Here is a 26,365-nt window from a genome sequence, read left to right as displayed (position 1 = left end):
GAAGGCTCTTCTTCACGCTCCCCCTCTCTGCTGCTCCTGATGAAATAAACTGACCTCTTCAGCTCAGCGTCGCATGTAAAGCTACGCCAGGCTGCCCTTGTCACTGGGAGCACGCCTCCAGCTGGCTGGGATTACTGGTGACCCCGAGTGCTCTCTAATTGGCTCTGATTGATTGATTCGAGTTGCGTCACACGAATGCCATTGGAGGTTTTGAGGTTTTACTTCCCACTCGGCCGCGCTTCAGCAGGAAGTGACTTAAAGCATGCAAGAGCCTGCTTGTGAAATGTTGTTTGGCTCTCACTCTTGCGTCAGTGTTACACCTCATTAATTTTTGTGTGCGTGAAGTGCTTTGTGAACGTATTCATACCACTTGACACATTTGGTCACGTTGCAGGCACAAACCTGCGTTTATGAGAGAACAACAAAAATCAGTGTCTGATTGAAAAGAATAAATGGTGCTTCTTAAATGTTTTACAAATAAAAATCTGATTGGTACGTAGAGGCACCTTTCCCTGCAGCTACAGATAAACTGCTGGCATTTTCTGATTTGGGTCGGTGAGTTCAGGATGATCTGCAGTGTTCATTTTCCATCCCATATAGAAATTTGCATCCGAGGCAAAACTTTAATATTTGTCTCATCTGACCAGAGCTCCTCCTTCCACATGATGTTTGCTGGGTCCCCTGCATCGCATCACATGGAGCTCAGTGAGACGATTAAAGCTTATAGTTTTATTGCGCAACCCTGCTTAATTTTCAAAACTTTCTCCCGGTTTACGAGGTATGACTGTATTTACAAGGCTCTGTGTCAGAGAAGCTGACAAATTCGTTTCCGTTTCGGTCTTTAGTCGCCACCTGATCCGATCTGTTTCTTTGAACACGACGTATCGGGTGGGGGTCCCCGCCGGGTCCAACAGGTGTGACTTCCTGAGAGGAGATGAGAGGCGCGCGCTCCAGACGGTGTGATGACTGTCCTTCAGACATCGTTAAGGTTGCTGACAGCTCGGTGACGTCTCATCGACTGCCCCTCCCTCTTGAAAAGACGTATTGATTGACTCACTCATCTGCCAGCAGGTGTGCTGTCTGTGATGCTTCGACCGAGCACCACAAAACGACATCGGGGACAAGCGGCTTCGAAACGTGTTCAGTCCCTTTTTAGTTGATTTATGTTTTCATAAATCTTTGCAAACGTAAAGATGGGAATTGTGCTTTCAATTCCCCTTTCAATCTGAAACCTCTACGTCAAATTGAATGCAAACTATTAGTCTCTAGGAATTTACTAAATGAGACTTTTTACTCTTATTTTGCAGACAGCAAGGGAAAGTTTCTGGAAAGTTTTCTGTCTGGGTCATGACGTTATTTCGACAGTCTTTCTGAGTTTGCGTTTGAAAGTTGCCATTTGGGAGAGCCGCTGGTTAAAGGTGGTGTTTGTAATGTTCCCCTTCTTTCCTTTTCAGCTTTCCCTGAGGTCATGGTCATCTGGCGATTTTTGTCAAGCGGACTCTGTGTCTGCAGCAGCACATGTTTCCGTCTCGCTCCCTCTTTAACGGTTATTCTGTTTAAGTTGGCCGGCGTCCAGCTGCAAGGTGTGTTCTGTTTGTCTGGGTTGCTCCATGTTAGTTTCCTGAGCAGGTCGACTTTTCTTCTCCTCTTTTCTTTTCTGACTCTGCACCAGTTTGAATTCAGCATTTATGTGTTTCGACCAATCCGAACAGAAGAACATCTCCGCCGTCCCTCTGATTGGTTCATTTAAACCTTTGAGGGAAAGGTCGCAGGCTGACGTTTGAGATCAGAGCAGGTCAAGTTGAAGTGCTGACGTGACCCAGTAATCGTTTTTTTTTTACCTCTTATCACATCTTGACTGTAACTCATTTGCTGTGCTTTGGAAACATTAACAGATGTTTTTGTCATGTGCTCCCAGTTCAGGAGCTCCGGTCCGTTCTCTTTGTTGTGACTGTAGTGAGGATTAATCTGCGTCAAATTATGTTGATTGCAACAAATCGCTTTCATAATCTTATCAAATTCAGTCTGAAGAGAAGATTGTTTTCCTTTCCAGTGAGACTTTAAAACGGCAAAGGTAGCATAACATCTCTGGACATAATGTGTGATTCTGAATTGAGTTAAAAGAATGAAATTTCAACACATGATTCGAAGATAAAATGACAAGAATGAGATTATCAAGATGAAGGATTGAGATGGTAATCAGTAAAGTTAACAATCCACTTCTTTATCTAAAAAATACAAAACGGACCAAGAGCAAACACTCAAAGATTCAATCGCTGAAACTGGCTAAAGGAGCTTTTTGGTTTCCAAAATGAAATTTGTATTTTATGACCTTTTTCAGCATAACATTAAAACGAAAACCTAAGATGAAGAAAATATTAGGCTAAAGTCTTGAGTCGACCCGTCTACAGATTTTGCTGGATGACAAATTGCCCTAAAAGTCCTTATGATAAACAAATATATTGTTGTTTTGAGACCATTTTAAAGGAATAGTGATGGGGTAATAATGCAATTACGCCCTGTTGGAGAATAATAAATTTTAGTTTCTAACACTAGAACTGGAAGCCATGTTAAATATCCAAAATAAATAAACGGAACAACTGAAGCAACAAATAAAATGGATGCTGCCGTCTCTGGGAACGAAACTTTCCTTCAGTAAAGAGGCTAATTGAGACCAAACAACCAGACTGAATAATTTTTGTCATCCAGCGTCTGGACTGGATGAGAAAAACAATCATGCAGAACTATTGAGCTCGTTTTAATTTATTGTGCCGTTAATTGATTTATTGCTTACCGTGACGAGCTTTGTCTCGAGGCCACAGTTCTGATCTGTCGGCTTTCCCAGCAGCAGCTCCAGCGAACAAACTGTGGTTCAGGAGTAACTGCAGGGAAATCGGAGGCAGCTTGTCTTTTGGATTTATGATGAAAATATTTTGTGAAGGCTACCGTTTCCCATGCTGACATGTATAGTGATATATTGTAGTGTGTGTGTGTGTAAGTGCTAGACCAGTGGTGTGAAACTCAGCTTCATTTTGGGCCATATGAAAATGATCAAACTGCTAAAATATTAATAAATGGCTCTCTGCGTTTGAAGAGTCTAAATGTTGAACATTGATATAATTTGGCAGAATACAGAAAGAACTGCTTTGATTTGATTGATAAAATAATATTTAAGCACACAGTTGTTATCTTGAAAGTTCACTAGAGTCTGGATGGCCTTATAAAAACTCACGGTGGGCTGGATCTGGCCCCCGGACCTTACGTTTGACACGCGTCTAAATCTAAATGAGGGGAAATGAAGGAGATTTTTGTGAAACGTCAAGTCCTCCCACTTTTTCATTGCTGCAATATTTAAGACACGCGTGTCAATTGCTTCACGGTGCTGTTCACGTTTCAGGATGTTCCAACAACATGAAAAGATCTCCTGTGGTGATCAGTGTACAGGCCGCAGATGTGCAGCAGAAGGATGCCGTCGCACTAAATGAAAATCCAACAGCATAATTAAAGTTAACATCCAAGATGTGCACTTTGCTACACTCAGATTTACGTCCAGTCCTGATCCACGCAGGGCCAGAATCGCTGCCTGTTATCGTGAGGTCTGGTGCAGAAGCCTGAAGCTGAGGCAGTTTTTATATCCCGGTGATGAAAAATGAATTGGTCTGCCCTAAAACTTGGCAGCCGTTGTGCAAACCGTTTAATCCCATCGTGACATTTACTCAGCAGCGATCTGGACAGCGTGGTAACAGACGGCTCCGTCAGTGTTTGGTTAGTGTGAGAGTGTCTGCCTGTGTGGGCATGTGAAACAGACGCTCCCCGCGTCTCTTTGTTCTGTCTGATTATTTTCCCTTCTTCCTTATCAAGCATTGTTATTTCTAGTGTCTCATATCATCTCTCTGGCTGGACTGGAACCAAGAAAACCAGTTTCTGACTGCTACAGTCTTTCTCATTACCGCCTATTTTTTTTTCTTTTTTCTTGTGAGTCAGCAGGAATGTGAGGAATGACCTGCACGTTTCCCACCCAGCTTTCATTTGCCCATTTTTAGGCATACCCAAGTGCTTCCTCCCCTCTTTTCCGTTCTTTTCCCCCCACATTGTCATCCTCAAAGCTCTTATTCCTCCGTCTTCTACTCTCCAGCCGTCTTTTTCGTCAGCTCAGCACTTTACATTTCCACAAATTACAGTATATAAAGAAGGCTTCTCTGAGCCAGTGCATATTTTGTCAAACCGCAGCGAGACCTCAAAACTGCCGGCCATCTTCGTCACTGAGTCGACCCTCTTCCTCCTCTTCTTCTTCTTCTTCTGTCTTTGGGCCTGGCCGGGGGCATGCCGGCTCTCGTTTCGGCAGATCAGCATGTTGAGCTGAGCTCAACAACAGCAGCCTTTAGAAACTCTGGGCAAACAAAGATTTCTGTCCTGACTTGGTCCATTAGGTGCATTTTTAAAGTGAGTGTCTGATCGCAGGTTTTATTAAAAAGGAAAAAAAAACCATGCCAAGGAGCTCCTCGGCTCTGCGTGTGCAGACAGGTTCCTGCTGCAGACCCACAGAGGGAGCCCCCGCCACACCAAACTCTCTGCTTCCTTCTTGATAAGATAAAAGCATCCAGCTTGTCGAGGGGCGGCGCAGCCGTCCTCGGGTGTGCTTTTATAGACTCCTTAATTGCCCCTCTTCTGCTTGAAAAGGAGACATTTTCACTAATGCTCACTCAGAGTGATGAAATGGACTCGTCACACAGCTGAATCTGTGGGGTCTGCTGACGACGTTGGAGAGGAAAACACCTGAACGGCAGGTTGACCTGCGGAGCCAAACACTCTTATGTTTGCAAAGCTGAGGCACAGCTGTCGGCGGTTCTGTTTCTCATCCTTGGCTCCCTCCCCCACGCCGACCCGTCTCGTCTCATTAGTGGAGTCAGAACTCGACTCTGGCCCTTTAACTTCACCGCCACACATCAGAAATAAGTCTGGGTTCATTCAGGGCGGCACGCCTCCAGCCTAGAACCTGATCTGGTTAAAAGTCTGAAAGGTGCTTTATAGTTTGAAAGCTAAAAAAATAATTACATACAGAGAGACTCGCAGTAACGTCCTGCAAGTTAAGGCTGCTGGCTCTGCTGTTATCACATTTACCACCCTGGAGCTCGGCAAAAACTCCAGGATTTTGACTTTTTTTTTTCCAGTTTTTCTTTTATGCAATCAAAATCACAGGTTTTGTTGTGCTACTTTAGAAATATTTGCAAGAAATTTTGTTATTTTTCCAACTTAAAATTACAATTCATTTAGTTAAATCAGAAATCCACATACAGAAGAAAATGCCAGTCGCAGCCTCATTGGTCCAAAGTGTGCAAAATAATTTCCCCTGTGCTCGTGGATGGCAAAGAAATGCTGTTTCTTCTGTCTTTTTGTGTGATGGTAATTGTTTTTTGTTACTGGCCTTATCGATCACAAACAAAAACTTGAGATCAAGTCAGGTTGAGGCAGCAGTGTAGGTTGCTGTGAACGTTTTTGTTGTCCGTCAACTTGTCTGATGGGGTTTTAAAAAAAATCCATCATCTATCTTTGCCCGTCAGTTTTTAAAATAACAATGGCATATTGACCTTTAGAAATAATCCTGGCGCAGTTTAAATGGCACATGGCCTTCATTTGTCAAGTCAGAGGACTCCAAAGCCCTTTACAGTCAATCTAAGTGAAATGTCTTGGCCAACGCACAGTGACTGAGACAAACAAAGCGAGGATTTGAACCAGCAACCCACTGGTTACAGGACAAACAATCCTCTCTTCAACAGAGTCCACACAATCGGGAAGCAATTATTTCTCAATAAACTCCAGAATGAAGCAAACGGCATAGAGAAAGGGACTAGCTGAGATAAAGTCCAGATCTAAATACACTCACAGACTGGAAAATCATTACTAATTACTAGTTGAGTGACTTCTGAAAGCAGTTGTCTGGACTGCATTTAATTTCAGGGTATGAGAGTAAACGGGTTTGACGACGGATGACCGACACTTTTTGCAAGGCGCTGAACTTGTGCTCGGTCACGTCTTCATGTCTGACAAAGTCTCTCCAGTAAATCATGCAAATGCGCAGCGCAAGAGAAAAGTCGTCGCTTTTTGCAAGTCAAATTTTTTTTTTTTGCCATCTTTATCGGCGCACCGTTTCGCTCTCGAATCCGTTGTCATGCTCGTCGTCTCGTTGCAGCTGGACGGAACCCTGGATCTGGACGAGAGACGCCTCATCCGTTCAGCCATCCGGGAGCTGAGGAGGCGGGAGATCGAGGACATGGAGGCCGCTCTGGCGAGCAAGAGATTCAGACCAACGCGCCTCAATCAGCAGGAGGACAAGGAGAACCAGCACAGGTGAGTTCACACACGCGCACACACACACACACACTCCCACTGATCCCAAATGAGAAATACCTCAAACCAGGTGAAACCGAGGATTACGAATCCAGATGTGGAACTCCTCGACCGTTGGTGGGGAATGGGGGGGGACTCACAAGAGACGGAAAACCGCAGCCGTAGTAAATTTTTCCTTTTTCCACTTTTCTGTGCTCACATTTGAGGTCCCTGCTTACAGTTCCATTAATTTCCCTCTTTCTCGACCAGCTCGGTGTTTTTCCAGCTCATGAGTGAACTGATCCCAGCAGCTGTCACGCTGCAGAGGAATGTAGATGGACCGATATGTCGGCTGTAGCACTTCTCCACCTCTTCATCTTTTTCTATAAACATGTTTCTGCCCGTCAAATCCAACAACAAACAGGCCAGAGGTTTTCCATCACTTTTCTGCATCACTGTGATTATTGGTTTTCTTAAAATTTATACTCATTTTAAATAATAATTAAAAAAAAACAAAAAACTCTGGTGTTGTGAATTTATCTGCAGTGATAACATCTTTTTAAGGCTCTTGATACTGAAACGTGGTGTGCGTTTTCTTCTTACTTTGATTGTGTTCATTCAGGAGATCAATTCCTCCATGTCAAACTCAATGACTCAAGCTGAAAGCAGTTTATCCATTGTCGTGTTTACATTGATTTGCAGCATAATAAAGTCAGCTGCAATAAGGAAATAAAAAGCACATAATAACAACAGTTGTATAAATGTACTAGTCTGTTTACATCGCCCATCTGGACATTGCAATATCTCCCTCTCTTCTTTGAAGCAGTTTGACAAGACTATCAAGTTGAGAGGACAGCTGTTGTCCCTCTTCAGGCAACTCAATTTTTCTGTCAATTTTAGCTCTTGATTCTGGTTCTGCTGTTTCAAAACTTTGTTTTTCCACTGATGAAGTCATCCTGGTGACTACTGAGATAAATTCAGACTCAGAGCAATGCAAAAAACAAAAACAAAAAAACAACAACAACAAAAAAAGCATAATAAATGTCAATATTTGTCAAAAAAACAACAACTTTGAAATGATTTTATTCCATTTTCTTCTTTGCTCTTGATCTTTTAATAACACGAAACATTGATTTTAATCATTTCTTTTGGGACTGTGGAGAGCTGCTCTGTCAGTGAGACTGTGAAAGTCGGTTGCAGATTAATTGATTGTGCATGTCTAGTTTGGCTGGTTGAAATCGTTGAATCCTGAGTGAATTTAAGGTCAAGGCTACATTAATGTCACAGCATGTGGTTTGGACCAAGAAACACTTTAACGTTATTTGATGTCAGGAGTACACTGAGCACTCTACAGTGTTTTTTTGGTTCCCCCCCCCTCTCTCTCCGTCACCAAGTCCTCTTAACAGAGGTAATCATTCCCATTCACGTCGGCACTCAGGACTCGGGTTACAAAAATAACAGAGGTGCTTCGCTGAGGCTGCTGGAAAAATCCTACCTGCTGTCGCACATCCACTCGCGTTGGCTCACAAAAAAATAAAAAAAATCCAGCTATTATTGTCTCGCACCTCTCGTATGTGGAATGTGAAATATTTAAACTCCAGCAAGCAGCGCATTATTCAAAGCAGGGAATGGTGGGGAAAAAATGAGCATAATGAGGGAAGAGAGAAATGAGTCAGAAAGAAATGGAGTAGTCTGAGGCCAGCAGACGACTGCACACGGTTTGGGTCGCTGCTCGTAACGTCCACGCTTTGCATTCCTGAGTTTGTTTCTTCAGGCTGTGAAAACTGCGTGCTGTCCTTCTTAATAACAAACGAACTGCTTTATTTTAAATTTTTGTTTATTTTTCTCAGATCAGAATCCAGCAACAACTTGGACGTTCTTTCGCAAAAGCTTCAGTCGATCCAGGACGTTGACGAGCTCACAAAAATGGTGACATTTACAATCAGTCTGTCTTGTTGATTCTGATGCTATTGCTGCATTTTGGTTACATGGATGCACTGGGCATTTATTATCCTGCAGCTTCGTGCTGCAGCCGAGTACGAGGAGAGGAAGATGATCCGAGAGGCGATCCGACGGGTCAGGGATGAGCAGCTGCAAGGTGAGCCGAGATTTGTTCGTCAGGGAAATTTTTTCCGATGAAGGTTAATTTTTGGGACCCGTTTGTGGATTAAAAGCAGCGATGGGCTGGAAAGACCCTGAATGAAAGTATTTTCCCACAGCTTGATAAGTATAGGAAGAGATTAGGGCATGGAAAAAAGTCTATTTGTCTTTGTGTTTTTTTTTTGTTTTTCTTTATTCCCAATTCCATTTTCTAACTTTCTAACATTAATCCGTCCGTATGTCTGTCCATCCATCCTCCATTCATCCATCTCATCTTTCAGCTCCTGAACAGCTGAAAGATGGATAGAACCGTTTGCAGGCTCAACATTTAAAGTGTGATCGTTGTAGTAATATCAGGAACTGATTACTTGTAAACATTTTGTATTTGTGCTTCAGAAATTGGTTAAAAATTTTGTGGGAAATTTGGAAATTTCAACCTGGAGAAGCCTGGAATTTTGACATTGAACAGTGTACAAAACCTACATGAATAATTTAACTTTAAAAAAAAATTGGATGTTTTTAAAAAATCAAAGTTGAAATGTTAAATCCCATTGGAAAATATAGATGAACTATTCTGTGCACCATCAGTTTTGTTGGCTAGCGAGGACTTGAGCGATGACGGAGTTTGACCTGAGGAGGGCGTTAAACTAAAGGTAAAACTCTTCTTACCCACCGGCTGGATTAAACACCAGGGAAAGACATGTTCACTGTTCTACACGAACATGAAAACGATTCAGATCTGCTGTATGATTCCTGATTGAACAATTCCTCTCGCTGCTTGGAGCCGCCGGGCCTCGCCCTGCCTCAACCCTTGAGCAAACTTTAAGAAAAATGAAAACAAAGCAGCTCCCACCTTGTCAGGTCATGTCAGTACGACTTATCTCATCAGTGTCGACGTCAGGCTACACGCGTTCTCGCGTGTTTCTTTTGAAGCGTCTGAGCTCTACCGTTGTGTGTTTGCAGAGTCTGCGGAGAAGAGCAAAGTTTCCATCTGCCGCCTAGAGCCGGAGAGCGCTGCGCCCCAGAGCATTGTGGGAGCTGCGGTGAGTACATCGCCGCCAATGAAGCAATCAGGGTTTAATTGAGAAAGGCATCCCGGCGCGTCTGTTGGGTAAGATACGGAGGATCCGTCGTCGGCCTCCAGCGACTGGAATGATCCGAGCGTGGACCAGTGTGCGGAGGCAGAGTTTGTCTTGCATGACAGCCGTGGCCACTGAGGGTTTTTCTTTTTCTTTTCTGCGGACCCATTGAAGAATGCAGCGAGGAACAACAAGAAGGGCCATTGTCGCTTGAGTTACGGCTGCGGCCACAGCAGGCGCGTGCACCAACACTCGGGGAAAACGCACGGCTCAGCCGCCACGGACTCAGGAATGTGTTTTGTTTTCAAAAATCCTCCTAGCGAGATCTGGCTGAGGTTGGAGGGGAGGATGCAATTCGCCTCGACTTTGCTGTTTACTCCAGGCCATGTGTTTTTCTCTGGCAGTCAGCAGCTTACTTGTTTTTAACTGTGCAGCCATTCATAACCTGAAAGTAAAATCTTGCACCTGTTTGAATTGTCCTTTAGAGGATTTCTTCAGATTTGTCTCACTGTAATGACAAAGCTTTGAAACGTGAACGCCTGAGGCTCATGCAAGGGTCTAGATTTTATCTTGACTGCTGATCCTGGGAGCTCCTGATAAATGCTCTGTGGAGGAAAGTTACATTTTATCATATACACACACTTCAGGCAAAACTGTGGTTTTCAACGAGGCAAAGTGACAACTTGCACAGAACCCTTCATTCAAAAGGTCATCCTGAGTCCTTTATGGAAAACAACATGAACTGGAGTAAAAGAAAATCTCATAAAAGAATTAAAATGAAAATAAAGAAACACCAGAAATGTAGATGTGAGATGAGTAATTTGCTGAAACCTGATAAAAAAGTAACTGATAAAATAATCTTTGACCTTTTTTTGTAGGAAAGTTGTGGTTAACAGGAATGTTTTCAATCCTGATGGCTTCTGCACATCTCAGGGAGTTTTTTTTTTTTTCCAAAGCAAAAAGATTAGAAACATAAAACTAGGTTCACATTTGATCTACAACGTATTGCCTGTGTCGTCAATGACCTTTAAATCATCTGTTCGTCATGGAAATAGTTGAGTAATTTTAAGGAATGAACGGATCCATTTTTCTGGTTCTGGTCAGGACTTTTTGCAGAAGTATTTTTGGATGTCCTGCAGCTTCCTGAAGTGTTCCCGTCGTGTTCGGCCCTAATCCACATTAACTGCTTGGGTCGCTGCAGTTTTCAGGACTTGAGGTGAAAATATGTCCTGCATCAATGCAAAGTTCTGTTAGTTCATTTTAAAACGGACACCACAGTGATGCACCGAAATGCTTCACTGCATTGTTTTCTGCAGCCAATGCGTGTCTGTGTCCCCCCCCTCTCAGATAGCAGGATGTCAGAGCGAACAGGATGCGCTAACGTCTAGGCCTTGTACCTCACTTCCTGTCGGACAGCTGAACGGCGTTGAGTCAGTTGTAGAGATGAATAAGTGGGGATGTGTGTTTTTTTTATTTTTTTTATTTTAACTTTGGTCTGGGAGAAGACGAGGCCTCCAGCTGTGCCCTTAGCGGTTTAGTCTTCACCAGAGTGGGGATGTGGCCAAAAACGACTCCAGCCAGCAGCAGCAGGGCTCCTCCACTCACATCACAGCCGCCAATCTCTTTGAGCTCTTCGCAATTGTCTCGCGGAAGATGGTGGTCCAAGATACGCCCCAGCGGTAGACGGTCGCACGCAATCGGAGGCAATGTGATGGCTGCCTCTCATCCGGGCTCTCGCTTTGCTGCCAGAGGAAAGTTGCTCTTAAATCTCTACTTTATCGCCATTCATTTGCTGTTTAGTTGGTTTTGATGACATGCAGGGATAAATAAGATAAAGTCAAAGCTTCCTTTTTATTTCATTAGCTTTTTTAAAAAGTTGTTTCTATGGCAAAGAGAACTTGGTTTAAGACTATAAAGTTTATTATGGAAAGCTACAAACATAAAGTTATCGAGGTGAAGTTGATTTCTATGAAAAATGAAGGATTATAGAGAGGAGGAGGTCAAAGCAAAGGCAGAGGGTCAGAAGTTAATGTGTCAGCCAGGCAGCTCTAACCTGTAGGGGAGGGGTGTGTGTGTGTGTGTGTGTGTGTGTGTGTGTGTGTGTGTGTGTGTGAGAGATGGTGTTTTAGCAGTTCTCACCTTTTTTCTCAAAAGCGCCACGTTGTGAGGACTCGCTGCTCTTTAAGCCCCATAAGACGAAGTGTTGCTCCAGGGTTCGGGATGTACTGGTAATGTTTAGGTTTAGGGTCAAGATTAAGGTTAAGCTAAAGAAATGAATGAATAAAAGTTAATACAAAGTCCTTGTGAAGACAGAAAGTCGTAATGTGTGTGTGTCTGGGAGGGGGGTGAGGGGGGGATCACTTCCCTAAGGAGACAGCTTGGGAGGGAGGGGAAGTCAAGGGAGTGGCTTGTTGGTATTGTGTGTGTTTGTGGTGGTTGTGTGTGTGTGATGTGGCGGAGGGAGCAGAGCGGCAGAGTAGTGGACATCCTGACTCCAAACAGGTTTCCACTGAGAGGCACTGGAAGAGACTGGAACTGGGGCAGTAGGTCTGAGGAAAAGGAGGTAAACGTGACTCAGATTTTCTTCCAGCTGGACCGACTCTCCAGATCAAACGCTCGCCTGACTTTCTGAACCTTTCTGGTTTCTCCTCTGAAGCCTAATCAGGAAGGGTTTCCTTAATCAGTCTGAGGCTATCTGATTGGAAAGTGGGACGTGCCTGGCTCTGTGTTTACATTTCAGGTCGGTACATTCAGGTCCGTCTAGCAACAGATTGGATACTCGTCACTACATCAGTTATTTACGGCTTCATTATAGAATCAACTAATGTTGAGTCGACGTTGCAGGGGGAAAATCTTTTTCTTTTTTAAAAAAAAATATATTTACTGCATTTCATCTGAAAGTGGATGCGTTCTGCCTGCTGTTTAGGTGAGTCCAGGTAGGCAGCTGTTTGGTTCCAGACGGTCTTGCTTGTTCTTGTCTGTCCTGTAAGCATTTTGCAAGAAGAGACCTGAAGAAACAGGAGCTTAATTCTTTGAAACCAAATCCGGCGCTTGCAATAGCGAGGGATTTAGTTGTGTTTGGAGACGAGAAGAGAGAAGAAATTTGATAAAAGGGGTGGAAAAAAAAAATCCCAAAGGTAGATCATGCCGGTATGCAGTGAATCGTAGTGAGACTCTGAGCCGAGGACTTGTGGTGGTTTCCTCAGATGATTGCTACTGTAGCGAAGTCACTGGAGTCCAGCCAAGTGAGCTGTTCATCCGGCTGCAGTAATGGAAAGTGAGCCGCCAGGTTCCTATATTTCCCCGTCATATGAAGGCACAGAGGACCCCTCGACTCACTCGGGTCTAAAGACCCGGCTTCCTGCACCGGCTGCTGAAGGAAGTGTGTTCCTCACTCTGTCGTTTTTACGACTTATTTTTTCTTTTTCTTTTTTCTTTTGCTGACCTCAGAGGACTCTCATGTCCCACGCCTTCCTGCGGTGACCAGGAGGGCCAGCTGTTCTTTTTTGTTTTTTTGTTTATGAGTTTGACACAAACTGAGATGGGGCCAGGTTCGGTTTGTTGCATTGTGGGTCTGCGTCGGTGCAGCTCAGTCGGGTCCTGGCCGTCGGTGCCGGAGGGAAGCCGCTAATGACAGCATGGTGGCTGGCAACAGGTCTGCACTTTGTTTTTATTTCCACTCTATCTTTTTTTTCACCCTGCCTCACCGTCTGTGAGAAACCCGTTCCCTGTGGTTTTACTGGGAGCTTTGAAAAGACGGCTGTCTGACCGCTGGTTTGAGCAGGGCAGAGTTGGAGGGGGGGAGACTCGCACTCTTTAATCGAGTTGGTGGCTCAGGGACAGTCATCCCCCCGCCCCCTTCTCCCTCCGTGAGTCTTTGATTGAATGCTTTATTGTGGAGAACAGTGGCCTTTGTTAGTCATCTTGAATTACTTTACTTTTGTGCTTTCTCTCTGTTGTTTCTCCTCTAAACTCATCAAACACTTTAAGGGCTCATTAAGGGAGCGTTCAGCTAGATTACTGCTTCCCACTGTGGTGTCTCTGACCTTACTAAAGTCTTAGGAGGTCAAGGACATGATTTGGCTCACCAGAATGAAGTCTGGGTTTCTACAGAGAAACTGCTTTAGATCATCTTTTATGCTCTCTTTGGTTGTCAATTTTCTGAAGACTGAACTCTGATTTCAGCTTGAAAACTTAAGCGAAACGTTGCAGAAGTAACTTGCCTTACAAACGTATTTGCAAATTTAGAAGGTTTTTCATTTTTTTGCTTTGAACAAATGGTAATCTGAAATGCTTGGCATAACTGTGCACTGCACCCCTTTTACTTTGACGCTCCTAAATAAGAGTTTATGCCATCCTCATGACAAAAAATGTTAAAATTAAAGTAGATTTTGAGGTCAGGATGCTCCCAAGCCTTTTGAAACTTTTTGCTCATTAATTTTGTAAATTGTCTTGGTGTCTGCACGCCAATGTGTGTAGTTATGATTTAAGAGTGCAAATGCATGTGGAAGAGTGTACGCACGTGTTTCTTGTGTTTGTGCAGCTGATTCTCCTGAAGAGGAGCTTGAGGTCAGACAGTCCTGTCGGTAGCTTTCCTCTCCCACACCTTATCCATCTCTCTTCCATGTGCTGAATCGCTGCTGCCGCTCAGAAAGCTGCAGCATTGTGTTGCAGTCGCGCTGGATGCAGTGCTGCCCTCTAATTCTAAAGCTTTTGACCATCAATTGCAGAAAAAAAAAACAACAAAACAAAAACATATTGGAAAATCTTTAAACTGATATGGGTTTGCATTGTGAAAGTGGTGCATGCATTGAGTCTCTGAAGAGCGAAGAAGAATAATGCTTTCACAGCTGTAGTGAAGATTTCCTTTTGTTTTGTCCACAGCAGTCAGAGAGTCGCCCTGATCTCCGTGCCCCGATCCAGGAGCTGCACACCCAGCAGGCGCAACACGACAGAGAGCTGCAGAGGAAAGGTAGGGCCGCAAATTTTAAATTAATCTTCTCAAAAATACTAAAACCCATAAAAAAAAAAAAGTCTCATGTTTATTTGAAAAAAATAAAACGTATGAAATTAAGATTTTATTTTCAGTGGATTATATTGTCTATGGGTTTTTGTTGTCTGAATCATATTTTTGAAATAAATTGTTTTATTTAACCCTTTATGACTTGAGTTTCAAATCTCCGCCTGGATATCTTTGCTTATTTTAATCGTACGCAGTTCTTTAAATGTCCCGTGATTTAATATATTTGTCCGTTTATCCATAACAACTGGAATTTTCAATATGTAGCGAGTTATTGGCAGAATTACGGAACTGCAAATTTGGCTGGATTGTTGACGACATGTTGGATCTGAAAGGGTTAAAGACCCGCCAGTCGAAGATTTTACCGCCAATTTTCACATCCCTTGTTTTTGAGGGCTCTGATCTACTGACTTTGAGCTGCAGGTGGCATTGAAATAGCACTGCACCATATACGCAGAATATTTGATTGTCATCTTGCTGAGAATTGGATAACACCAAACATTTTAAATGTCCTTTGATTTCATTCTTTATTTTAAAGTTATTTGCTAGATCAATCCTTTCACTATCGCAGGCGTTTCGTCTGCAGCCTCTGCTCAGCTTCAAGCGTCCTTCAGTGTTTGAAGAAAGCAGCTTTTTCTCTGCGTGTTGATTATCGCCCTCACCTCCACGCTTCCATCATGTTTACATATCACACTCTGGGCATCGGTGAAATGCAAGAAGCGAAGTGTATAAACTGCAAACATCCGCCTGAAGGTCAACTGTGGGTAAAAATCCGTTGAAACACTGAATCCACACTGAAGCGTTTCCCTCTCTGCTGAAGGAGCCGTTCTCCTGCCGGTCAGGAGGTCGTATTAGTTTAGGCACATTAAGCTTATTCATCCGACTTTATTAAGTGTTTGGAGTTGGTCACAGTCTGATTTTTGAAGCGTGGGCAGGAATGAATGCATTTCGTTCACCAGAATCGTTGAATCTACATGGATATTGATGAAAAGCAACAATGATCTGTTGTTTACAAGCAGCAAAGCGGTTTAAAATGTTTATACATTTCTCTTTATTGGCCAGAGGAGCTGCATTTCATCCTCTAAGTGTATTTCTGTTGTTTACCTAAGCTTCTGCTCGGGGCGAAGGTCGTAACAAACGTCTTTCTGTGTGGTCCGGCCAGGGCGGGGCTCTGTGTCCTTCACAGTGACCAGGGCTTGGTGGTGTGGGGTTTTCGGGAGGAACACGGAGAAAACCCAACAGCCACACCTCTGCTAAATAAATCCATTACCACAACAAAACGTGGGCTGTCCCGACGTGGCAGAAAAACTCCCCAGTGTTCTCGATTTATCCGTACCGTACAATTTAAGTCAGGGTGAAACCAGGATCAGCCGAAGATGACCACCGTAGAAAAGCAAAGGGAGAAGGTATACTTTAAAGGGACACGTCAACAAAATCAGTGGGCTGTGGTCAGGGTGGGACTGAAGCTGTTGAACTGTTTGAGTGAAAGTGGGAAAAAGTCGTTCTTTTTCTATTTGGAATACACAGCTTCCTTCCTGACCTAAAAAAAAAAGAAGCGTTTATTTACACTCTTGCCTTAAAGCAGCAAACGTCCAGCTGCACTGGACTGCAGCAAAAACTGCTCCGTGTAAGTCTATGATTTAGGAAATGAAATGTTTTCAGAGGCTCTCTGTGGACCTGACCTTGCATTTTAAGGCCCCAAAAGAAACTGAAACACACTTATTACAGTTTCACACAGAAACGCAGCGAGGGAACACAGGTTGGGCCAAAATGCACACACAGTTTTAGAAGCTTTTGTTCTGCTTTAAATAAATCACTGTGCAACAGCCGTGGACTGGTTAGCAGCACCCAGTGATGCCAAATCCATCAACAAGCTATGGTCTCATATTTTGATTTAAGGTTCTTTTATTGAAATGCCACAAAAAATGCAGGAGTTTTGTCCAGGTGTCCAAATAAATCATGGTGCTTTTTTCTTTGCACTAAGAAGTTGAGTTCCTTGTGTGACTTGTGTAGCTCAGCCGTTCTGAAAGGTTGAAGTGGAGGGAAAACCGGGGAAAACTGGTGACCATTTAAACTAAATAAACGATTTGTCGTATACGGCTACAATCCTCGAACTTTCCCCCAGGCACGCTCAGGGAAAGTTGCTTCAGCTGATCTTGTTTTTATAGATAATTTTCTAAAATTAGTAATTTTTATTCTTTGTTTTGTTGGGATTTGTTGATAGTTTGAGGCTCACAGACCAGATACACACAGCAGCCAACATGGACCGTCTTCACTCTGAACATGAACACAGATGTTCAGAAATGGACTTGGGTCTCAAAAAAAAAACAACACAGTTTATAATTAGTTGGATGCACAATTTTCAGCTGACAAAATCGCAGTTTAGCCAGGACCTGTGATGTAAAAATATCACGATTAGCTGTCCAATCCAGTAACTGTTACTGAGCTGGGACTTCCTTTGTAAGAAATTGTCTTTTTGTATAACATCTGACCTCTTAGGTTTTAAAATAATTGCTTAAAAACGTGATTATGTCCCCTCGATAAATGTGAACATTTCTTTGCCTCGACATTTGTGGGTGGCAGTGAAGACTCGACAGGAATCTTGTTTCGTAAATAAAATGGTTTATCAAGTTGCGCTTGGACGTTGCTAGCGGTTGTCCTGAGCGAAGAACAAAAACACAAAGCACTCGTGTTGACCTCTCCATAACATGGATTCTCGGGTCAGATGTTCACTCTAAAGGCACCAGAAATAACTCCTGGTTGTTCTTTGTTTCTGCTGTTATTTTTGTTTGCCGGCAACAAAAAAACAACTGCAGCCTTTGTTGCTATTTTCATGCAAAAAATAAAAAAAGGCCTTTCATTATGCAGCCATGGGGTTTTTCCCAGAAAATGTAGAAGAACTGAAATGACAGAGTTTAACTCATGAACAATAACGTGAGAGTGTGTTGAAGAGGCAACGTGCTCCGGCTCTCACTTTAGTCATAATTGGGTTTTAGACGAGAACATCATTAGATTTAGGCTCATGGCAGCAAATGTTGTGCTAATTGTGCACCATAATCACTTCTCCTATTCAGATCCTGTTACATAATAATCTGATTTTAATTGCGCAACAGCAGTTTGATAGTTTTATCTGTTGTCTGTTAGAAGATGAGAAATGTATCCTATAAGGCAACTTTGGTTTTAGGGGTTGCAGTGGAATTAATAAATACCAATCAGATTATTTCAGTGAGTTGGAAAATGATTCATTTTTTGTAACTTGGCTTTATAAAAAAATTCTAATAAAAATTAGACTCCAATTGCTGTATTGTTTTTAAAATCAGTCATCACAGTCAAATTAATCTGTGGTATTTATTTTATCATTCTTATAATGTATGCAGAAATGTAGTAGGAGTACCTGGGATATTTGATCATTTTGATGAGTAATGCTTCATGTGACTGGAAATATTTCAGGGCCTCCTGTCAGAGTCCCTCTTTGATTTGGCTTTTCTGAATAAAAGGCAATAAAGGGCATGCACAGGCAGAGAACCTCAGTTTGTTGCAAAGCTCGGCCAAACGGAGGTCATTCAGAAGTGTTTTTATTACACATGAGAAGAAGGAAACGGCATGGTTTCTCCATCCGTGGCAGATGAACGCCCTCAAGCATCCCAGGATGCAGCATACCACAGAGGTTTGGAGGTAGAAACCATTACAAGGGGAGGATGTGGGCACCTCTGTTGTTTGGAGTGTGGTTTCCTGATCAGAGAAGGAGACGGAGAAGGGAAATGCTTATCTCTACTCTCATTTTTGCTTCCGCTTTTTCTCCAGTTTCTTGTTTCTCTCAGACTTTGGTCGCAAGATGTTTTTGTTTTTCTCCCCAGACGTCAGTCAGGAACTGAGGGACAGGAAAACTCTACATCCCCTTAAGACTCCATGCGTCTCCATTTCCTCCATTTACTGAACTGATGTCTCTCAGGGAACAGGAGCTTTAGTTCAACAGTGACTCACCTACAGCAACGTCAACATCACAGCTCTACTGATGTGGACGTCATGCTGGACCATAATTAGCATGTTCATTTCCTTTTGCATATATACCGTTGGATAATCCGTAGTCTGGTTTGAATTGTTTCTGGACAAAATTTGCAGAAAAGGTTCTTCTTTTTCTTCCTCATAAAACCAGTGCGTTGTTTTGAACACTGTGAAATCATTAGCTGGTGTTTCAGCTTCTCTTTGTGCTCGACTGTCTGTGGAGACCATTCCTAAGGATTTTGATGACGATGTTTTGTGTTGTAAAACATCATCATCACATGTTGTGTATAAATAAATGGGGCTTGATACCTGAGCACAGACCAGGTCACTCAATAACACTGAGCTACAGCAGCCAAAACAGTCTCTATCATTATAGAGGGTGAATTGTTAGAGGAAAGCGCACTCATTAAAACAAAATGTGTATCATCTTAAAACTTCAGTTTTCTAAGCACTACATAAACAAATATGTTGATATATGATGCAATAAAAACGTGCGTCAACTTAATATTTTCCATTCTTTGACCTGTAAGGGAAAATTTGCAGATTTGTCTAATTTTAATCTTTTTGTCTGATTTATTTCAGGCAAAGACTCCGACTCAGGCATGGTTGTGGTTCTTGATCATTTGGTAAAAGATGACACTTCTGGGCCCATGTTGATCCAGCCTCAGAGAGAAGCTATGACCCCAGAGTCCGACTCGTTACTGTCCGACCGGACCAGGTCCAACTCCACGGCTTCGGACCGCAGCGGGACTTCTGTGCACTCCATGTCCAATCAGGATTCTGTGGCCTCGGAGAAGAGTCTGGGCTCGAACCAGCGACCCCGGCTGGACTCTGGAGCCTCGGACAGGAGCCAGAGTTCATCGCAGCGCGGTCGCCTCGACTCCGCCGCCTCGGAGCGCAGCACCAGCTCCCTGTCGTCTGCCAGACAGAGGCTGGGATCGGATATCTCGGATTCATGCGTCAGGCCCCGTCTGGGGTCCGGGAACAAAGACGGCATGGGCGCGTTATCTAGAAAACGGATGGACGCTGTGACCTCCGACCTCAGCATGAGTTTGCCTTCTGAGGTCAAAGCTCCAACGGAGGACGTAGAGAGACCAGTGAGTGGTTCTGTTTGCAGCACCGACTCGGAATCTGAAACAAGTCCAGCCAGCATCCAGACTGAGAGCAACCAGGACCGCAGCCATGACCAGGACCAGCCGGATGGGGCCGTTTTATCTCGAAGAGATCCTGCAAACGGGCTCCTTAACGGGCACGCTCAGGGAAAGTTGAGCTTCAAGATTCAGAAGGTTAGTGTATAACCTTATTAATGTTGTCCTTAAATATCTGAAAATTATCCAGGCATATTAAAGGTAAAACATCCAACGCAGGCCCTCAGAAAACCACTAGGTGTCAGAGTACTGCAGCAAAGCAAACAAGCCGACTTAAAACTAAAGGAGAGACCAAGTTGTGGCCTAAGCAGAAGGACCGGAATCTTAAAATCCTGCACTAGAGGAGTCATTGTTCTTTATTTGCTTAATCAAATCATTAGTTGAGGGAATCCTTTGTGCAAGATGACAAAGAAATGAAATAAAATCACCCAGAACTGAAAATAAATGCATCGCTGACAGGAAGTCAGGCACTTCATGCTCTCATATGAACTTTCTCGATGCCCTAGTACATCTTCACAGATCTTGGGCATAAACATTTACTATTGCATACCATTATCTTCCTAGTAGCATGCATGCTCCACGGGTGCATCTAAAAAAAAATCACAATATCATCTAAAAGTTCATTTATTCTTGTAATAAACAAGCAATAATAAGGTAAACGACTAGCATTTATTAGAGTCGTGCAGCGGCGCTAAGCTGCACATTAACCTCCAGGATCGCTGACCTTCCAGGCTCTCCATTTAACCGTACCTGATGAACTCCACGGCCCCATTCTTCAGCGTCCTGTCGGCATCCAAAAACCCAACAAGCCGAGCCCCTGGTGGACGCTGTTTGGTTTTTGTTACTGGGTTACGCAAACAAACGGTGCACCTGACTGTCTCTGCTTCAGCTCAGCGACATGTCCGCCTCACCTGCTGTCAGGGAGGGATACTTTCCCCCCTCGTTCTTCGTCCTGGAGCTCTTGGGAAAACAAAAACACTCAGAGTTTCTGTTTCTGTGCCGACTGGTTGCTGTTGAGGAACGTTTCCCACCGTGTTGGAGGCATCGTGTCATTTCTCTAAACACGCTCACCCGAAGCCGGCCCCGGATTTCTTTTATTGTTCGCTCTAAAATGGGCCGATGTGGAGCCAGTCTCCTGAGAGCAATGTAAACACCGCAGGCTCCAGCTGTGGCTGCCGTGCCAGGAAAAGAACAGAGGCCCATATCGACACCAAGAATGAATGTTACACAATGAAAACAAAGCAGCTGGTGCTGAATTTAGCATCATCTCTGTGTGTGTGTGTCTATGCCCCAATATGCAGACTCCAGTTCCTCGCGAATCTGCGCTGCAGCTCGATGTTGGCGCTCTGTGGTTACCAGCAGAGCATGTTGACCTTTAATCTCTGGTGCTTCCTCTCTCTGATTGTCATGTATCTTTGTTTGTCTTTCTTCCTTTTTAGATAACGGCTAATGGAAATCTGACATTCGGTCATGGAAAGACCAGGGAAACTGGTAAGACTCCAGTTCAGCTCAACACTCGACGTGCAGCAGGATCACATTTTCTCTGGAAACGCATCATGTTGGGAATTTAAATCGGTTTCTTTTATGCCATCAGGTGTGGTCGTTGCTGTCAGGGTTCATAAATCTGAAAGTGAAGGGCTTTGAGATCCTCTTCAGAAATCAAAAATAAATAACTGTAATGATGGCAGAGAAATATTTCTGCTCTAAATGCTAAGAGGGATAAAGTGTAACACTCATATGTGTGCTGCAAATCTTACAAGAGAAAATTCAGTACTGTAGGTTATTGCAGTTGACTGGTTAATGCTTAAAAACTCTCGCATGGTTTCTATGTTGGTAAAGTGCCGTTTCAGTTTGTGCTGGTTTAAAATAAATATCAGCCTGAAAGCTTAAAAGGATAAAACAGATGAACTTTGCTGCCTTCCTGTTGCAGTAAAGTTTGTTCTCCCTCAGCCTCAGTGAACTGTAGACAGGTCTTGAAATTTCTTTTTAAAATATTTTTTGTTGGGACACCATGGTTCGATAGTAGAGCAGCGTTTGGTGAGGCTACGGTCCACAACGCTGCTGTCAGCTCTTCTTCTCTCTCTACCCCACTTCCTGTCCAGTTACTGACGAATAAAGGCCATTAAGGCCAAAAACCTTAAAAATATATAGTTTTATAGAAAACTCGTCCTCTCTCCATCTGAAACTCCTCATTGATCCTTAAAGTGTCCAGAATAAGGTGATCTTCACTTAGTAACAGCATCCACACTGAAAAGTGTTGTTCTCAGCACAACCTTGAGTATTGAGTGCATATATACATGTATATATAAAAATCTTACTTTTCTGACTAACTGGACCATCAGTCTTCTCCACTTCAGATGAAAATTATCTTAATCCAGAAGATTTCTTGTGGATTTTTCTGGTTTTAAAACAGTTTTCCAGTTAAGAGCCGGAGATAAAGGAAGCCTGGCATTTTCAGCCGTCAGTATTTTTATTTTGGAGTTTCTGACTCAAAGGCACATAAAAACTCGTCATGCAGCTCTGCTGGTTTCATGAGCAGTCGGACCGTAGGTGATTGGGTTTTATGTGCAGATTGTGTTCTTCCTGTTTTAAGCACAGGCATAACAAACGCAATTCAGAAAATTAAAGCAGATCACGATAAGCGTGACCTGAAAGTCTGCAGTTATTTTAGTAAATTTTACACTTGTAAAAGTCTGAACTTCACAGCGGCTGTTCCCTTTTTGCCTGCTTAAGACAATATATTTCTTTGCAGCTACGACAAAAACAAAGTAAAAGGAGTTGGAAAAAACAACCCAAAAAAGAAGCAAAGGAATGATGAGATCTGTCGGGGCTTTTAGGTTTTATGATAACGTGATCAAAATAAGTTAACTTTCCAGACTTTGAACCTGGATGTAGTGAAAGTGTCTTTGAAGATGTAGAATATGAACAATGCACATTAATTAATATTGCCTCAGAAAATGCTCCAGAAATGGCCAAAAGGCTCATTTTCATTTGTTGTCCCTGGACAACGAGTTATTTGTTTTACTAAAAACAAACAAAGAAAATAATACAAAACAAAATTAAAATGACTTAACTACATACACAAAATAAACTACAACACAGTTATTGTGAAAGAAAAAAGAAATCATTAGGACTAATTTAGTCCTTCCTTCTCTGCATTTCGTCGTTACTCTCTAAGATCCGTTTCTTTTTTTGCAGCACCTGAAAAGAAAGATGTTACATTGGAGCAGCTCAGCCGCACCAACTCTGTCCGAGACAGAATGCGCAAGTTCACAGAAGCCAGCCAAAATCCCCCCGCGCTGAAGAAGACCCCTCTGAGAAACGGGACCGTCTCTGGCCTGACGAATCTCTCCAGAGCTGCAGAGCTGTTCGCACAAGCATCGGCATCCCCCGGCACGTCTGGAGACGCGCCAGCCAGGCCACGTGTAGGCTTAGCGTCCAACACCGCTGCGTCCCGGAGCCCAGCTGCACCTCAGCCCCTCAAAGGAGTGGCCGGCAGACCTCCGTTTTCAGCCGGCCAATCGCAGGGCTCCCTGGGCGGGACGAGGCTTGAAAAAGATATGCCTACATCGGCTGAGCCAGAGGAAGAGCGGACCCCAGGGAGAGCAGCTGAGACGCAGGTCCCCGAGGGAGAGGAAGACCCCGACATGAAGACTTTCCTCACGATTGAGATCAAGGATGGCCGCACCACCACGTCCTCGTCATCATCATCGTCCTCGTCAACGCAGAGAGGCAACATGATGCCCATCACCAGCATGACGCCGCGCATCACCACTCTGGGTCAGAGGCCAGGTAACAGCTTTGTGGAAACACACTTTCAATTTCTAGTAGTTTAGATGGACTCAAAGTGGGATTTTTGTGAGACCAGACGAGCAAAACGTGCGAGGTGGTCCGGATAGATGCAAGGGCTGAACAATGAGCAGAGACTGAGGGGCATTTGTTACAGAGTGGGCACGTTTCTCAGCCCTGATGGGGGGGCGGTGAGGTCACTGGTCCAACAGCAGAGAGCAGATTTCAAACAAATGCAGAAACAACAAGCCGTCTGAGCCGAAACTCAATGCTTTTATTGTTACAGGGAGAATGAACAATCTTGTCTTCCCACACAGAGCGCTACTTTGTGTTGTTCTGTACATATTTATCTAAAACTAGACAGGCTGTCTGTAATTCATCTGGATTTGAATTTCAATGAGAAAAATGTTCCTTTTACATCTTCCTTCTTGGTGAATTTGCCTAGCAAGAGGTGAAAGTTGCACAGTATATCAAAGTTGTCATCACTCTGAGTCTGTTTTTATATTTCAATCAAAACTGCTTGGATGCTTTATTTGACTGGATAGGACATTTCACATTTCATGCATATTGCTTGCTTGTTTGGCCTCAATGCTCACGTCTAAGTAATTTTTTTTAGGGGAAGAGTCTAACGGTGTGTAACGTAATACTAAAAGGCAAAAAGTAATAGAAATTGTCATTGCAATTTTAAGCACCAATTTGTGCCTACTTTTTCTGCTCCACTTTTTCACCTAAAAACTCCTGATTTCCCAGCTGATTTATTCTAATATTTCAAATATGAAGCTTTTAAAGTCATTGTAATCAGGGACGTTTAAGAGGATGCGGGATATTTTCCCGCCTTTCATATCCTGCCAAATTAAAATGATTTTCCTTTCACTTCGCAGGGTTTACTCTATGAAAATGTGATAAAATGATTCCAATAAATCCAGCAGAGATTTGCCTAGTTAATTTTAACACACACCTGATGTTGATAGTAGTGTATATTTGACTAGTTGGACTTATGGAGACTCAGATCCATAAGCTAATAGGGTGGTGGAGATATGAGGATGACGATTAAAGAAAACTTAAGGCTGCTGCGTATCTGTCATCACAATATTCAAATATAAAATCACAAATGTGAGTTTTTGTGATTTTGTTCAGGTCTTTTAAAATTTTTTTTTTAGAAAACTGGTAACATGGCAAGAGAAGAAACACAGATACACAATTTTATAACATTAGTGCTGAAATGGAAGTGACTACGTTTAGGAATGTATCTTGAATTACAGTGTATTAAGCCCAACTTGTGTTTGTGAAATTGATCTACTTTGGTTAACAGATGTAAAAAAAAAAAAAAGACGACAAACTGATTTAGCTTTAAATATGTTTTATTAAAGCTCATCAATCTCTTACTTAAAAAAGTGACTGTTTATCTGTGAGCTCATTTAAAGCATCTGAAGTTTCTCAGTTTGTCGACAAACGTAACCCTCAACCTAAGCAGAACCTGTGCGACCTGAAAGCTCTTCGTCTCCTCGTCTCCCTCCCCTCCCAGATGATGCACTCTGGGCCCTGCGGGGGCTTCCTCATGAGCCGTTTTTCAGCCCAATTTGCTTTAATAATTTTAAAGCTCCTTTTTTGGAATCCGCCTGTCCCGGTTTGAGTGAAGGCAGTTTCCAACTGCATTTCAGGTTTCCCTCAAAGGCACTGTAAAAGCTTGTAAATGTGCCGTGCGTCATGCCGAGGTGCATCACTCCTGTGGTTTGTGATCCAGCTCTTCCGTGTGTGTGTGCATGCGTGTTTGGATGAGGGAAGCAATGAATCCCAAGGAAACTCAAACGTGTGCTCCGGGAGCCTAATGAGGAAAACTGTTCAGGCTAAAAAAATCTGTATTTTCTCCCTTTTTTTTTTTAAAATTGGATGAATGTTTACTCAGACAGCTTCAGCAGCTGACTGAGTCACACCAGCAGAGTGGAAAATCCTGCACAGATCTCCAGGCTTTAAACAACTCCAAAGTTATGTATACATTTAAGTTCCTGTTTTGTGCGTGTCTTTCAGAGCTGACCCTTGGCCTAAGAGCAGCACCATTCAAGATCTCCTCGTCTACCTTCTCCAGCGGTTCCTCCATCAAGGTAGGAGGATATTTTTAGGCAAGTGTTTCATAAAAGCTTTGCCAAAAATGCTCAGAACCAAAATTTCCCAGATGATGTTCTAAATTTGAACCCTGTGTGCGTCCTCTGGCGTTTCAGCCACAACTCGCGCTTAGAAATCACCTCTAAAGGTCCGGGGACGGTCCTCCGGCAGAGGCAGGAGAACAGAACAGAGTGAGGAGAAAGGAGGTAGAGCAGACAAGAACAGTGTTTATCAAACACAGAGAAGGGCCACCAGTCATATCTGTCCTTGTATGGTATGTGAAGAAGACGGAGGGGAGAAGGGAGGTGCTCTTGCATTTCCCTCTGCAGGGTTTTGTCTGGCAGCCATTTCCCTAAATCTCACCTGTCTGGATCCGTCCGTGGAGTTTACGCCGCCGCAGCCTTAAAGCACAAGTCGACCCGAGTTCATCACTTGCTTTGTTTCTCAGAGACGCATCTCTTGCACACGTTCCTATTAGCTGGAAGACGTCTGCTGTGAGATTTGGCAGAAAGCGCAAACAAATCCCCACCTGTCTCACTGTGACCTGGGAGGTTAAGGCCGATGCTTAACATTCCCATTTGGATCATTCTTTAAAACTTCTCGCTCCCTGAAAGGAAGCTTCTTTGTGAGTTGAGAGTGAGGGATTGAGCGGAGTTATGTCCTGTTTAAGTTTTATTTAACGACTGCATTTGGAGCGCGGCCGTAATCTGGTTATGGGATCAAAAAGCTGGTTAATTAGGGCTCCGCCCTGCAGGCCTGTGAAGGAAAGCCTCTGCATGGCTGCAGCGAGGGTC

General features: G+C 43.4%; 1 protein-coding gene across 5 annotated transcripts in view; it reads left to right on the top strand.

Annotated features, from left to right (window-relative positions):
* The window catches only part of smtnb (smoothelin b), a 52,945-nt gene that overhangs the window by 9,708 nt on the left and 16,872 nt on the right, over positions 1-26,365 (top strand). For 4 of the 5 annotated variants that reach the window (XM_015055960.1, XM_015055962.1, XM_015055961.1 and 1 more), the window contains exons 2-10: positions 6,191-6,348; positions 8,178-8,256; positions 8,347-8,425; positions 9,391-9,470; positions 14,391-14,478; positions 19,114-19,817; positions 21,119-21,170; positions 22,878-23,471; positions 25,497-25,570. In XM_015055960.1, coding sequence (XP_014911446.1) covers positions 6,191-6,348; positions 8,178-8,256; positions 8,347-8,425; positions 9,391-9,470; positions 14,391-14,478; positions 19,114-19,817; positions 21,119-21,170; positions 22,878-23,471; positions 25,497-25,570 — 1,908 coding nt within the window. Of the gene's footprint in view, positions 1-6,190; positions 6,349-8,177; positions 8,257-8,346; positions 8,426-9,390; positions 9,471-12,099; positions 12,247-14,390; positions 14,479-19,113; positions 19,818-21,118; positions 21,171-22,877; positions 23,472-25,496; positions 25,571-26,365 lie in introns of those variants that run through there. The other variant, XM_015055964.1, reaches the window with a different exon arrangement.

This window comes from Poecilia latipinna, unplaced genomic scaffold (assembly GCF_001443285.1).
Source record: "Poecilia latipinna isolate Pla-1442-1.1 unplaced genomic scaffold, P_latipinna-1.0 Scaffold1346, whole genome shotgun sequence".
Classification (NCBI taxonomy): Eukaryota; Metazoa; Chordata; class Actinopteri; order Cyprinodontiformes; family Poeciliidae; genus Poecilia; species Poecilia latipinna.
This window is presented reverse-complemented; position numbering and strand designations above follow the sequence as displayed.